Source organism: Misgurnus anguillicaudatus, chromosome 1, assembly GCF_027580225.2.
Source record: "Misgurnus anguillicaudatus chromosome 1, ASM2758022v2, whole genome shotgun sequence".
NCBI classification, from domain to species: domain Eukaryota; kingdom Metazoa; phylum Chordata; class Actinopteri; order Cypriniformes; family Cobitidae; genus Misgurnus; species Misgurnus anguillicaudatus.
This window is the reverse complement of record NC_073337.2, coordinates 29,746,140-29,761,133: the sequence shown is the minus strand read 5'-3', so window position 1 is coordinate 29,761,133 and position 14,994 is coordinate 29,746,140. Positions and strand designations below refer to the sequence as shown.

At 39.1% G+C, this 14,994-nt stretch overlaps 1 protein-coding gene across 4 annotated transcripts in view; it reads right to left on the bottom strand.

The window, feature by feature from the left end:
* Nucleotides 1–501: 501 nt before the first annotated feature.
* Nucleotides 502–14,994, bottom strand: part of LOC129431703 (guanylate-binding protein 4) — a 68,082-nt gene continuing 53,589 nt past the window's right edge. For 3 of the 4 annotated variants that reach the window (XM_073869309.1, XM_073869307.1, XM_073869308.1), the window contains 8 exons: nucleotides 5,796–5,923; nucleotides 4,983–5,092; nucleotides 3,110–3,300; nucleotides 2,737–2,979; nucleotides 2,351–2,631; nucleotides 2,027–2,239; nucleotides 1,848–1,950; nucleotides 502–1,260 (listed from right to left, as the gene is read on the bottom strand). In XM_073869309.1, coding sequence (XP_073725410.1) covers nucleotides 818–1,260; nucleotides 1,848–1,950; nucleotides 2,027–2,239; nucleotides 2,351–2,631; nucleotides 2,737–2,979; nucleotides 3,110–3,300; nucleotides 4,983–5,092; nucleotides 5,796–5,923 — 1,712 coding nt within the window. In that variant the 3' untranslated portion in view covers nucleotides 502–817. Of the gene's footprint in view, nucleotides 1,261–1,847; nucleotides 1,951–2,026; nucleotides 2,240–2,350; nucleotides 2,632–2,736; nucleotides 2,980–3,109; nucleotides 3,301–4,982; nucleotides 5,093–5,795; nucleotides 5,924–7,171; nucleotides 7,287–14,994 lie in introns of those variants that run through there. The other variant, XM_055189697.2, reaches the window with a different exon arrangement.

The following is a 14,994-nucleotide window of genomic DNA, read 5'->3' as shown; positions in this document are numbered from 1 at the left end:
CCGTGTTTAGTGCAGTGTTAAGGGAAGAGTGCATGTAAGTGTATTTATGTCCTTTAGTACAGATATAAGTTCTAATATTACATTTATGTTGGGTAAAGTACAGGAATCAAGTACAGACCTCCTAAAAGAAAATACTCCCAGAAAAGTACTCTGTTTAAATTTTACTTCAGTAAAATTATAAAAGCATGTGATTTTAATGTAGCAGTAAAAACTCTTTATACCGCTTTTACTGTCTTTGAGGTCAATCTGACCCCATCTAGATTATGAGTACATAGTTGCTTTCTGCTCATGTCATGAAATTTCATAACTTTTGCAATACCCAAATGCAATGTGAAACAAACAGAGGACTAGCATTAGGCAAATACAAGCAATCAAAAGTACTGATTAAATAATAAAATACAGAGTAAATGGAAAATGCACATGGAAAACACAGATATTAAGGAGTGAGACCTAACACAAACACAAACTCTTTTGTGTTCTTCACAAATAAATATGTTATGTGATGCTATCATGTATTTCAAAACCAGAGAAATATATTAACATTGAATTAACAGTATTTTGTCACTGCTTATGAATAAAGATAATATCAATGTCAGCTATGCATGTAATTATAATAAATCATAGGTTAGTCATGTACACAAGGTACAGAAAACATACCTGTACAGTGACATTTACTATTTTCCTTGAAGTTTCATCTGGACATAGAGATCAATACTATACTGTACCGTTTAATTGTAAATGTATACCTTTATATATGCTGTAATTGTATTGTGCAATTGCATGCCTCTGAGACTGGCTATCATTTAATTTATTCTCTTTACAAGATCCAACATCCATCTGAAGAGCGTGCATTCATTTCTTGTAAGGCTTTCATTTGTTCTCTGTGTTGCTCCATCATCTTGGCCATTGACTCTTCATGTCTCTGGTTGGAGTTCTCTAACATCTCTAGAAACTCTTTTGCTCGATTCTTCTCAGCTTCAGCGCTCTGTCTCTTGAACTCCTCCATCTCCTGAGTCATCATGTCTGCCTTCTCATTAAAGCCCTTCTCCAGCAGAGCCGCCTGCTCTCTCAGTTTACTTTCCATGGCACGCTCAGCTTCCAATCTCTGAAGCTTCATCTCTTCATCCATCTTCTGCTTCATCTGTATCATCCTTTCTTCATTACTACGTTTCTCCGCTTCCATCTTCTCTTCTAGTTGTCGTTGCTTCTCCTCTTTAGCTTTGATTTCCTGCTTCAAGAGGGCAGCGTTCTCTTGTTCCTCTGGTCATTTATTGACAAAAAAAAGGAAACATGCTTTAAAACAAATAAAAACTTTGGATATGTTGGTGCAATGGTTTCTTTTTATTTAAACTAAATTTTTGGTTCAGCTGCTTCTATGGCCGCCATTTTATTTTATTTTTTAACTCAACCAGGCTCGACCCATACACATTATATACGTAGACGCCTCATAGACTGAGCCTGCCTATTGGAGCTGACATATCATTGCGGCCGCCATCTTGGATGGGTCCCCGATGCACCCACTGCATTTATTTCTACTGAGGAAGGTGTATCCCCAACAACAATAATCATAATTCCCATAATTTTTACCGGATTTTCTAGTAAAAAAAAAAAGTCTGGTGCCCTGTACCTACTAAAAAACATTTTGTGGACTTCAATAAAGGGACAAAAGTTGCACTTAACCTTTTCCTGGACATTTTGTTTTCATAGTTTGGCAGATAATGTGATGCATGATCATTTTGACTTTGATCATCTAGCAGCAGTCTCACAAGTACCCAAACCTTTGATGGCATGTTTCACATGGAAATAAGAATTTACAAACTGGGTATTTGAAGGCTTAAGACTCTCACCCTTAATCTTTTTCTCTTTCTCAGTTAGTTTTTTATCAGCCTGCAAAATAGCTTTAGATTCCACAGACTTCTGCTTCAGAAACTCATCCAGGACCTCTTCAGCCTATTAACAAACAGAAACCGTGTATAATTAAGACAACAATGATAAAAAAGATATTGACGTGTAAAATGAGCAAGACCTTGACTTCTTTTGTGGCCTGGAAGTTATATTTTTGCACAATGTTCTCCAGATCGTTGCAGTAGAGATTATAGCCGCCAGGTTTGGCGTAGAGTCCTTGCTTGAGGTTTTCCGTCATTTGTGCAGTCAGAGATGACAGAAGATCCTCACATTTACTCTTTGAAGCTTGCTCATTTAGAATTAGGTATCCTTCAAAGAGATTCTTAATGTTTTCCTATAAACATAACATATGAATGTTAGTAGCAGTTCTCAGTTGTACTATAATGTATCAGATCACGTCTATGACATGCTCCTCATGCTAATGTACTGTGGAGATCTGGCCTACCTCAAGAGATTTTAGGTATGTCCCATCAGTGTCCCTGAATGAACGCTTCATGAAGGTTTGTGTTGCCAGGTTGCTGAGGCGTTGGTGTTCTGAGGACACAACCTTCAGTTCCAGAGGGAAAGAGTTCTTCAGCTTCTTTATTCCACTCTCATAGACATCAAGCCCCTCCTTCACTGCAGCCTCATTCTCAATCGTTGCCATAGCGATCACAGCATTCTCCAGACATGGCACAGCCCCACTAGAGATTGTGTCCACGTATGTTTTTGCAAGATTACCCAGAACTGCAAAGAACGAAAAGAAGCCCAGAAACACAATGATATTAAATAATTGAAAGAATATAAATTGAACAATAGATAACCAGTAGTAGATATTTTCTCATTAATCACCCCTGCCAGTGACTCTATATCCTTCTTTCAGCTTCTTCGTCTGGCTATTCTGAAAGACAAACTTGCAGAAACTATCTGTGACCTTTAGGAAGTCAGGGGAAAGGTCAGCAGGATTTAAGCTCTCCAGGCGAGATACATTCTCTGGAGCAGTTGGAAACGGAAAAGTGAAACATGTCCTTGAAGGGAAGAATTTTTGGATGCACTCCCTGGGCAGGTTGTACTCCATCACTTTTCTTCCAGTGCCTAAAACAGATAAACACATGATCCACCTTCTGAGAATACTACATAATAAATTATACATTGTCATTTAGTGAACAAAAGTTCTGTTGTGATAATAAATATGAGGACAAGTATTCAAATAATCTTTAATTACCAGGTTTTAGCTTGAGAGCAAATTCTAGGTATTCATCCTCTGTTGCATCTTTGCCATCAATCTTTCGCTCAAGGGTGAAGTCTCTTACAGCCCAGATAAAACTAGGGAAGAACTTCACAAACTCGCTTGACTCATCAGCATCCTCATCAGATGATTTGACTTTAATGCACTCTGTTAGTTCAGTAACATATCTGACTGTTTGTTTAGGCATGAACACAAAGTGGGTTTTAAACAACAACTTGTGATGCAATGTCTAACAAAACAATTTTTATTCCATATTTTTTTTACAAACACACTATTTGGTTCAATCATTTTTAAATATAATGTCATATATGTAACTAAAAGACATATCTATATTTAATTTTATGTACTCTTAAAGCTAAACATAGTACCTGACAGGCTTGTCGAAAAGCTCCAGGCTCCAGGGCTAGACAGACCTCTGTGCAGCTGAATCCTGTACTTCCTGTCAGGCAGGCGTCAGGGTGGGCAACAAAACCTCAACCCCGCTGATCCTCAACACCGGTGCTCCACAGGGCAGCGTTCTTATCCCACTCCTGTATTCCCTGTACACTCACGACTGTACAGTCACACACAGCTCAAATTTGCAGATGACACAACGGTTGTAGACCTGATCACTGACGATGATGAAACAGCCTACAGAGAGGAGGTGCACACTCTGACAAAATGGTGCCAGGAGGAACCACCTCTCACTAAACACTGACAAAACCAAAGAGCTAGTCATGGATTTTAGGAGATGGAGCCCAGAACACATCCCCATTACCATTGATGGGATACAGGTGTAACGAGTCAACAGTTCCTCAGCGTCCACATTGCTGAGGATCTCACATAGTCAGTTCACACAGATGCATTGCTGAAGAAGGCACACCAACGCCTCTTCTTTTTTGAGGCAGCTGAGGAAGTTTGGGACGAGGTCAGACATCCATAAATCATTCAACACCTGAACTGTTGAGAGCATCTTGACCGGCTGCATCACTGACTGGTTCGAGAACAGCACTGCGGGCAGCCGTAAAGCTTTGCAGAGAGTTGTGCTAACTCCCCGCTACATTGTAGGAGGTGAGCATCCCTCCCTCCAGGACATCTACACCAAACGGTGTGCTAGGAAAGCCAGAAAGATCATGAGCGACAGCAACCACTCGTCAAATTGACTGCTTTCTCTGCTGGTGTTTAATCTTCCTCTGCTGAGATCTTGACAGATTTACTGTGTTCATCTGTTATTTGCAGTCTTTGTGGCTGTAAGTCGGGTGTTGTTGTGATTGTAATGTTTCTTATTTCAATAAAGAAAACTTTTATTTATGTTCAGCTCGCTCAGCAGGCACACAGCAATATTTACAACACAGGCCCTGTCCCAAATGGCACACTCCGGAGGTGTGGACCTCCTCAGAGTCCACACTTTGATGACATCATGTAGTGGGGACCTTAGGGACCCTTGACGCGAGTCCACAAGGGCGCACTGGAGTCGTATTTTGGGACAGACTCAAGCGTCATGCCGGAAATAGGAAGAGAAGTTGCCCATCAGTGTGAACTCCTTCCATCCGTCGTCTGATTGCTCTTTCGCAAGAACTTCTGGGTTGGTAAAGTGCGTGAACCCTGCTGCAGTGTAGGCTCCGCCAAATACCGCATCAAGGGTGCAAAGGGGGAGCTGATGAGCACACTTTGGAGCGTTAAAATGACAGATGAGACTCGTAGACTAAGCGAGCACAAGCAATTTAAGGCCACGAGACCAAAGTCCAGATAAGATACTAAGCTAACACTGAGCACATTATACAAGATGCTGCCGCCTTCTCTTTTTTGTTGTATAGTATATGTAATACATTTCTAAAATACTTTTAAATAACTTGAGGAAGAAGGATACTGCAGCTCTTCAACCTCCTTGTTTTGAATCGTCCCTCGACTGTTGTATACCAGAGTGCTGCTCAGTAACACAGCCAGACAGAAGATGTTGGTGTCATGCTTTGAGTCCCCCTGAGACAGAAAAAAAAACATTTACAGAGTTAGAAAAAGAACGTAACTTGGAAAGTATTGTTTTACATTCCCTGTCTCCTATTTACAGCAAACTATTAACTAAATACATGGGTTAATTCAAAAGCCAGAAAAGTAGTGAATTTGCTAATATGGTGTAGCCTGGTCCAACCAGACTCTTTTACATTCATTTAATTTGTACATAGAGTCTGGCCACGCTCCATTGCAAAGCGTTACTTCCGTTAAGGAGAGTCCTCCGTTGAAGTTTAAAACTATTGGATCTGCCCAGAGTCACTCTGAATCTGCCATAACCAATCGCTAACGTTTGGTTGTGACGTATGTCACTCAGTCTGGCGCACGACCTCAACGTCATTGTTCTTAGCCACCCCCCTCTGCTCAGTGATTGGACCTGCAGATTTTTGCCAGAGAAAACGAAACTCTACAGAGCAGTCTCAGATGTCGTGCTGAAGCGAAATGAAAATTAAGCAGAAGCATGTAGGAGGGCGGAGCCAGGCTAAACATGGTGCCCTGACCTACCACCACCTCGATCTCTCCTCACCCCATCAGAAGAATTCATGGCCCCTATAAACTGCTAGTGACATTTGAAACTATGGCTGTGTCTGAAAGCTTTAAAATGTCTGTCCCACATTGTCCCACACCATGCTACTTGTCCCACATTTTGTCTGACTGGAGGTGGTCACCCTACCTTGTCCACATCTCCGAGTCCCTCAGTGTCCAGCAGCACCAAAGTGGTTTCTTTTTTACTGGGGTGGGGCACACACCACATCCAGATGCCCTTCGTCTTGGACTCAATTGTGCTGCCTAATTCAAACCCTGAAAATCACACACACACACACAAAATAAACAATTACTTGTTTTCATGTAACTGAATCATGTCTCTCTTAGCCCACATGTCTACAACAGTGTGTTTAAGACTGTGAAAATGCCAGGCACTCTACTAAAAATGGCAGCTGCTTTGGAGACACTTCGGTTACCATATTATGGAATGATTATAATGTTTCTGACTTTGTCAATAGTAAGTTTCATTAAAGAGAAAAAAATAAAAACCCTTTACATAAACCCTTTAACATCCCAGAGGATCAGATCCCAAGCTTCAGCTGACGCTGCGTGTTTCAGCTCCTCCAGCTTCCACATTGAGCTCCTCAACCTCCAGGATGTTCGGAGCTACTTGCTCCTCCTTCTCAGGCTTTAGATCCTGTGATCTAGTCCTGTAAGCTCTAAAATGTTATCACCTCCTTAAACCAGAACAATTGTGCTCAAGTTAACGTCTTATATTTACCTCTTATTTACGTATGATTTTCGTCACAGAAACATGCAATTTCTAAAGCAATGGCAACACACATAACAGTAATGGGATCACGAGCTGTACACAGCACGCTGTACATTCTGCAGTGGTCATGTGTACTTTTATAGCATTAGGCTACATAAAGCAATACAATAGCGTTGTGCCTTTCAAAAATTTTGTTTTCATTGCCTATATCTGAAAACTTCTTAAGAAGAACTTTCTCCAACTCAGTTTTGACTTTATCCAGAGATAAAGCGTGAACTCAATGAGAGATGTTGTGCGCAGCATGGCGTTGCCACATAATCTCCTTTTTTTCGAGTTTAGATTTGGGCTACTGTTTAAACTGTTTTCACCAGTTGTTTTTTTCTGCAGGTTAAAGATGAAAGGATTTTGTTCATTAGTTATTGGTAATTGGGCTGTATATAGTGATTGAGATGCTTTTGGGCTAGTTTTGAATGTCCTTTGGGATGGTTTTGATATGCGAATCTGGCAACTCTGGCTGTGCGCAGACGTTCGGTTTGGATTATATAGAATGTACATGTCAATGAACAATTAAATCAGATTGCACTGTTTAGGGTGCATGTAAACTTTATTGTCGTAACCTTCAATCGGATTAAATTCAGTCGGATTGATACAATTTTGTGCATGTAAACATAGCCATTGTGGTATTTGTCCCACCCCTCTTCCACCATGATTGGACAGCTGGGTAAAAGCAACAATTTGGTGGTCACAGACATAAACTTTGTTGCTATCAGCATTGCAGGTGAGGGTCTAACCTGTTTGTTTCCCAGCGAGCTGATTCATCAGGTAGGATTTCCCAGTGCGATAGAGACCGACCACAGCCACCACCACCACCACCACTGGCTGATCGATCATCTGCAAGGTCTGCAGCACTGACTGCTGTACACACAGCTTCCCAATTGACTCTGTGTCAATGACCGTGCCTTACGCTGATTATGCTTAAAGGTCACGTGATTTCCAGTAAGGGAACATAGGGATCACCAATGCTCACTGGTTTTTGAGTTGCATTTTGGGGATTTTTAGGGGGAAAAAGTAAAATATTAAGATATTAACTGATAAACTATTGTGAGTAAGATTATACGCACTATGTATTCAAAAATCTTTAAAGGTGCCATTTCACAAAACTTTTTTATATATTTAAAACAAGTCTTTGGTGTCTCCAGAGTACATATGTGAAGTTTTAGCTCAAAATACCATATAGATAATTTTTTATAGCATGTTAAAATCGCCACTTTGTAGGTGTGAGCAAAAATGTGCCAATTTGGGTGTGTCCTTTAAAATGTAAATGAGCTGATGAAACATAAACACTGATCACAATGATGGTGGTTTGTTGAAACTGGAACTCAATTGTGCTGTCAATTATTCTCTCTCTCTCTCTCAACTAAATGTCAGTGCCGTGGTTGGATACAAGTGCAGAGTAAGGGGTGGTATTATGATAATAAAATCCCTTTCTGACATCACAAGGGGAACCAGATTTTAATGATCTATTTTTTTCACATGCTTTCAGAGAATGTTTTACCAAAACTAAGTTACTGGGTCGATTTTTCACATTTTCTAGGTTGACAGAAGCACTGGGGACCCAATTAAAGCACTTAAACATGGAAAGACTTTCATGATATGGGCCTACCTTTAATAAACAAGGGGTCCTCCAAATATTTTTTAAATTTTTAATTTTTTTCCAAGAATGAAATTAGGCATCAAACACAAATGCATTGGCCTGAAAACGGTTAAAGACCTATAATATGAACACATTTTATTGTATAGAACAGGATGAAGATGAACGTTTGGGTCTGCTGTTAATTTCTTGCATCTGCTGTCTATGCTGCTGCCTCAACGCCTTCATGTTTTGTTCATGTCTTCGCTGCAGACCTTCTATCATCTGTGAACAACTTCTTGAGGTTCTGTCCTCTGCCTCAGCATTTTTTCTCTTTAACTCGTCAATCTCCCGAGCCATCTTATCTGCTTTCTCCTGAAAGCCTTTCTCCATCAGGGCGGCCTTTTCTCTTAACTTGCTCTCCATCGCACGCTCCGTCTCTTGTTTTTGGAGAAACATCTCATCTTCCATCATCTGTATGACCTGTCTCATTCTCTCTTCATTATTCTGTCGTTCAATCTCCATCTTCTCCTCCAGATGACGTTGCTTCTCTTCCTGGGACTTAATTTCTTGTTCCAGAAGGACTGCCCTCTCTCTCTCCTCTGGAAAAAAATTACATGTAAAACTGGGCTCGTCCTATTCACACTTCATGTTTAGTGCATACTGTGTATACTCTGTTAAAAACACAAAGCCGTTACCACAAATCCTTCTTTCATTTTCAGTTAGTTTATTATCAGCCTGCAGGATGGATGTTGTAATGGCCGCCTTTTCCTGTAAAAACTTCTCCAACACCTCAGCACTCTATATAGACACACAAGGAAAGAGTAAACATGATTTTAAAGGTATACTTCACACAAAAATAAAATTCTGTCATCACTTATTTACACATATAAACCTGTATAAATGTATCTGTTCTGCTAAATACAAAAACATATTTGTAACAAAGCAGATCTGGGCCACTATTAATTTCCATAGTATTACTCATTCCTACTATAAAAGTGAACGGTGCCCCAGATCTGCTTTGTTACAAACATTTTTCAAAATATCTTTGTTTGTGTTTAACAAAGAAATTGAAACAAGTTTAGCACAACATTAAGGTGAGTAAACGATGACAGAATTTTCTTGGATTTTTTTTGGTGCGCTTTCCTTTTTTATATAATATCAATGGATAGATAATTCTGGAATGATACCATAACTATGGCATTGGTACAATGCATAACATTAACTTTGTAAATAATTGTCACAATTAGTATTGTCATATTTTATAAAGTTAATACTATAATTTAAAATTAAAGACCTTGACTTCTTTATTGGCCTGTGTATTGTACTGAATCACAATGTTCTCCAGGTCCCGACAGAAGAGATTATAACCTCCTGGTCTTGCATAGTATCCTCCAGTGATTCTTTCAGTCATTGGTTCAGAGAGACATGATATAATACATTCACATTTTCCCTCAGAAGCCGTCTCATTGTCCAAGAGATATCTATCAAACTCATTATTGATGGCTTCCTGAAACAGTGCACAGAAAAAAAACAGATATTGAACACTAATTGTTAAAGGATAATTCCGGTATTTAACACTTTGAGTCTCATTTCTGGTTTGTTTTGGATGAACTACAGTGATGGACACAGAAATTTTGATAATGGGTCGTGTCTTGAGTATTTGACTGGTTTAGAAGCGTCTCTTGACTGCTTCAGAATGGAAGTCAATGGCCATGCACAAACATGTCATTAAAACAACACTAAACGTTTATTTTCAAAACTGTGCTTCTCACCGAGTGGTTCGTGGTGTTCGTTGATGATTAAAAACAAGTTGTGTAGCGAAATACAGTTTCTGTCGTGCTTTATTTGGCATTTTGTAAAATTCCATTGACTTCTCTTGGAAGACTCATTGCTCGCTGATATATCACTCCGCCGCCGGGAAACAGAAAAGGGTCTGTTTACATGTGGTTGTAGTTTTTTTGCTCGGTTTCTCTCAAAAGAAATTTTTCCCATATTTGTAGGACTGGACCAGAATATTCGTTCCGTGGGTTGACATTCGATTTTCAGTTTTGATATTCGAATATACAGTCTTGTTCAAAATAATAGCATTGCAATGTGACTAGCCAGAATGATCAAGGTTTTTGGTGTATTTTTTGTTGCTACGTGGCAAACAAGTTACCAGTAGGTTCAGTAGATTCTCAGACAACAAACAAGACCCAGCATTCATGATATGCACGCTCTTAAGGCTGTGCAATTGGGGTATTAGTTGAAAGGGGTGTGTTCAAAAAAATTGCAGTGTCTACCTTTGACTGTACAAACTCAAAACTATTTTGTACAAACATTTTTTTTCTGGGACTTAGCAATCCTCTGAATCACTAAACTAATATTTAGTTGTATGACCACAGTTTTTTAAAACTGCATGACATCTGTGTGGCATGGAGTCAACCAACTTGTGGCACCTCTCAGCTGTTATTCCACTCCATGATTCTTTAACAACATTCCACAATTCATTCACATTTCTTGGTTTTGCTTCAGAAACAGCATTTTTGATATCACCCCAAAAGTTCTCAATTGGATTAAGGTCTGGAGATTGGGCTGGCCACTCCATAACATTAATTTTTTTGGTTTGGAACCAAGACTTTGCCCATTTACTAGTGTGTTTTGGGTCATTGTCTTGTTGAAACAACCATTTCAAGGGCATGTCCTCTTCAGCATAGGGCAACATGACCTCTTCAAGTATTTTAACATATGCAAACTGATCCATGATCCCTGGTATGCGATAAATAGGCCCAACACCATAGTAGGAGAAACATGCCCATATCATGATGCTTGCACCTCCATGCTTCACTGTCTTCACTGTGTACTGTGGCTTGAATTCAGAGTTTGGGGGTCGTCTCACAAACTGCCTGTGGCCCTTGGACCCAAAAAGAACAATTTTTAGGCCAGTTGATGTGTTCTTTGGCAAATTGTAACCTCTTCTGCACATGCCTTTTTTTTAACAGAGGGACTTTGCGGGGGATTCTTGAAAATAGATTAGCTTCACACAGACGTCTTCTAACTGTCACAGTACTTACAGGTAACTCCAGACTGTCTTTGATCATCGTGGAGGTGATCATTGGCTGAGCCTTTGCCATTCTGGTTATTCTTCTATCCATTTTGATGGTTGTCTTCCGTTTTCTTCCACGTCTCTCTGGTTTTGCTTTCCATTTTAAGGCATTGGAGATCATTTTAGCTGAACAGCCTATCATTTTTTGCACCTCTTTATAGGTTTTCCCCTCTCCAATCAACTTTTTAATCAAAGTACGCTGTTCTTCTGAACAATGTCTTGAACGACGCATTTTCCTCAGCTTTCAAATGCATGTTCAACAAGTGTTGGCTTCATCCTTAAATAGGGGCCACCTGATTCACACCTGTTTCTTCACAAAATGTATGACCTCAGTGATTGAATGCCACACTGTTATTTTTTTGAACACACCCATTTCAACTAATTCAACTACTTGCCCAATTGCACAGCCTTAAGAGCGTGCATATCATGAATGCTGGGTCTCATTTGTTTTCTGAGAATCTACTGAACCTACCAGAGATGTTCACAAGTCTCTGAGCTCGAGTCCGAGTCAAGTCTGAAGTAGGGCTGTCGCGGTGAAGGAATTTCCCTTGCGGTGATTTTGCGTGGCTCACCAGCGCGGTATGCGGTTTTACCGCCTTCATTTTAACGTTACTAAAATAAAATTATTTTTTAAATCCAGAACAATGAGGTCAACTAATAGATGAAGGGTAGGCTACATGTATTTCCCCTTATAAAAAAAAGTTTAACACAAGCTAAATATATTTTTGAGAAAACAAAAATAAATTGAAGAACATAATTTAGGCTTGTTAAGCGCAAATTAACAGAGCATCAGTCAATACAGAACACAGTAGTGTCTTAAAGAAATTAAAATTAGCCAGTATTTGTGCACCTGTAAAATGTACAAAACGAATGCAATACAGAAGGCAATGCATAATAATTTAGGGCATTTTAATAATATATAAGTAGATAAATTATATTATAACGTGTATAAAGTATGAAAACGAATGTATCATTATTTTGGCTAAATTAAGCTGGAGAGGTCATATTTAGTCACACAGATTTGTCATCATTTCAGAACAAGCTTAAATGCTATCTATAATAACTTACATTATATCCTGTGTCTTCCTTTGTCGAAAATATGTAGAATTTTATGCGAGTAAAAAAGCAAAAAGCGGAAACGTTTAGCTCACGCGGAGCAAAGGAAAAGCCGTTAATAAAGCAGACTCTCCGTGAAAAGAGGATGTGATGAAACAGTCGAGTCGGCAGATGATCATCAATGTTTAGGGCATTTTTAATAATATATTAGTAGATAAATTATATTATAACGTGTATAAAGTATGAAAACGAATGTATCATTATTTTGGCTAAATTAAGCTGGAGAGGTCATATTTAGTCACACAGATTTGTCATCATTTCAGAACAAGCTTAAATGCTGCTATCTATAATAACTTACATTATATCATGTGTCTTCCTTTGTCGAAAATATGTAGAATTATATTCGACCAAAAAAGCAAAAAGCGGAAACGTTTAGCTCACGCGGAGCGAAGGAAAAGCCGTTAATAAAGCAGACTCTCCGTGTTTAGAGGATGTGATGAAACAGTCGAGTCGACAGATGATCATCAATGTTTATATTATAATGTTTCACGCAGATACTGTTGATGAAAAAACCTCTGTTAGCACATTCTGGATATTTAAATGTGAAAGTCAAGTGTGCAGTCAGTCAGTCAGTTCAGAAAAGCAACCGCGGCGTTATATTGGCTCCACGGAGCGGACACTGCAGATGCACAAAGAAAAAACCTATAAAGGTCTTTTTTATGAGGTTTTAATGCTGGTAAGCAACCAGTTATATTTTGGCGTTATTTGGGTTGATCAGTTATATTAAAGTACTTTTAATCTTTAAAACTGCATCTAGAGGGGACGATGCCACAGTTATTCTGTCATCTCAGTTTTACTTTTTTACACATTCACTATGATTGAACGAAATATGAAGTATTACATTTTTAATTGAAATTTACGAAAAACAAATTGGCCTACTCTCTTAACTCTTGACAATCTATTTGGCCTTTATTATACATGTACTGTATGACGTGAAAAACAAGGCGGCATATAGTTTCTTGAATTTAACGTGAAAGGCGCGGTTGTTGCGGTTGCTTTTTTTCCATGCAGTTGGGCTTGTCAGTAGCGCGGTCATGTGGTAATGCGGTTACCGCGACAGCCCTAGTCTGAAGTCTTTGAGCTTGAGTCCAAGTCAAGTCTGAAGTCTTTGAGCTCGAGTCCAAGTCAAGTCTCAAGTCTCGTTGTAACAAATAAAACTCTAATAACAACAAATAAAGAAATTATAAACATTTATAAAAAAGAACATAGTTGTCTAAAATTAGCATTATGTACAGAAATTAAATTAAATGGATAATAACACTGTCTTTATTGTACAAATTAAATATTATTATTATTATTATTTTTGAGCAATAGAAGTTATTTTCTGTTTGTTTTGGGTTGTTTGATTAACATAAATGACACAGACTTAAGTAGGTTAATTGAGGTTACTGTCTCTTTATTTAGAACAAATAAGCCCAGACTGGTTTCTGACTGGTTTCTTAAGACATAAACAAAAATGTTTTATCAGAAAAAGAATACTGTGAGATCATTTTGCGTGTATGTATGTGCCTTGTCCAGAAAAGAAAGATTTTATGTTGGCTTAACTTTTGAAACACTTCTCTCTGTATGTACACTACTGAGGGCACTAAACGCGTGCTCAAACACAGGCGAAGCGCTTCAGGAAGAAAATGCAGCAGTCGCTTCACATAAAAACGTTACATTGTTTTTCATTGCTCTATTCAGTAAATGTATGTTAATGGACTACACTACAGTATAACACAAAGTAGCGCAACTCTGGACCTGACTGGAGCTGGACCGGACACACTTAACCGCATGTGCGTACAGAAATCTGCTCACTTGAGCACCTTTTTGCGGTTAAACTGTTTAACCATTTAAACAATTGCAAGCCTTAGAAACAATGATAAACTTACCCTATTTAAATTGCATATTAATCCGCAAATCGCATGCGAGCCGAACCGCGGATCCGTCACAGCACTACCCAAAGCTTCAGATGCAGGTGCAGTCGACATGTGTGTTCGCGGGCGCACGAGCGGAGCAGATACGTCACGTGTTACGTCGTGGGCAGGTTGTAGGTAACGGAGGGAGCTATAACAGCGAGCTCATCAGAGGTTTCCTAAAAATAAACATTGTTCACGAGTCGCGCGGCTCGAGTCCGAGTCGAGTCTGAAGTCTTTGAGGGTCTCGAGTCCGAGTCTCAAACTCGAGTCCCCATCTCTGGAACCTACTGGTAACTTGTTTGCCACGTAGCAATAAAAAATATACTAAAAACCTTGATTATTCTGGTTAGTCACATTGTACTGCTATTATTTTGAACAAGACTGTATATATAAATATTTTACAGCGTTAATGCAGAGCTTTTGCCAAGCAGGAATTGCGCTTCACGCTCCCGCTCTATAGGTGGCGCAGAGAGACCAACATCCATAGCCAACAGCCACCAAACGCCATCAGTGGAAGAGATCGCCTCGAACGGAAAGTGCGCTTCCTGCTTTGGCATTCACGCTAATAGTGTTGTAAATAACGTTCAGTTTCTTGCAAAAACTGATTGATTTGCTTCACAAGACGTCAATATGTCACACGGAGTTATTGGGGATTACTGTTGTTTTGGATATATATGCTTTAGCTCTTAAAGTGTGCGAATCTGTTGACTTGCATGACGGAGTACTGGGTTTTTTGCTAAATATCTTCTTTATTGTTCTGCCGATGAAAAAAACATATTGGATGGTGTAAGTGTTATAAATAAACTTGATTTTGAAAGTATGCTACTGTTTTATTACAGTTTGTTGGACTACGTTCATTCATGCTTCAGACTCAAATATAGA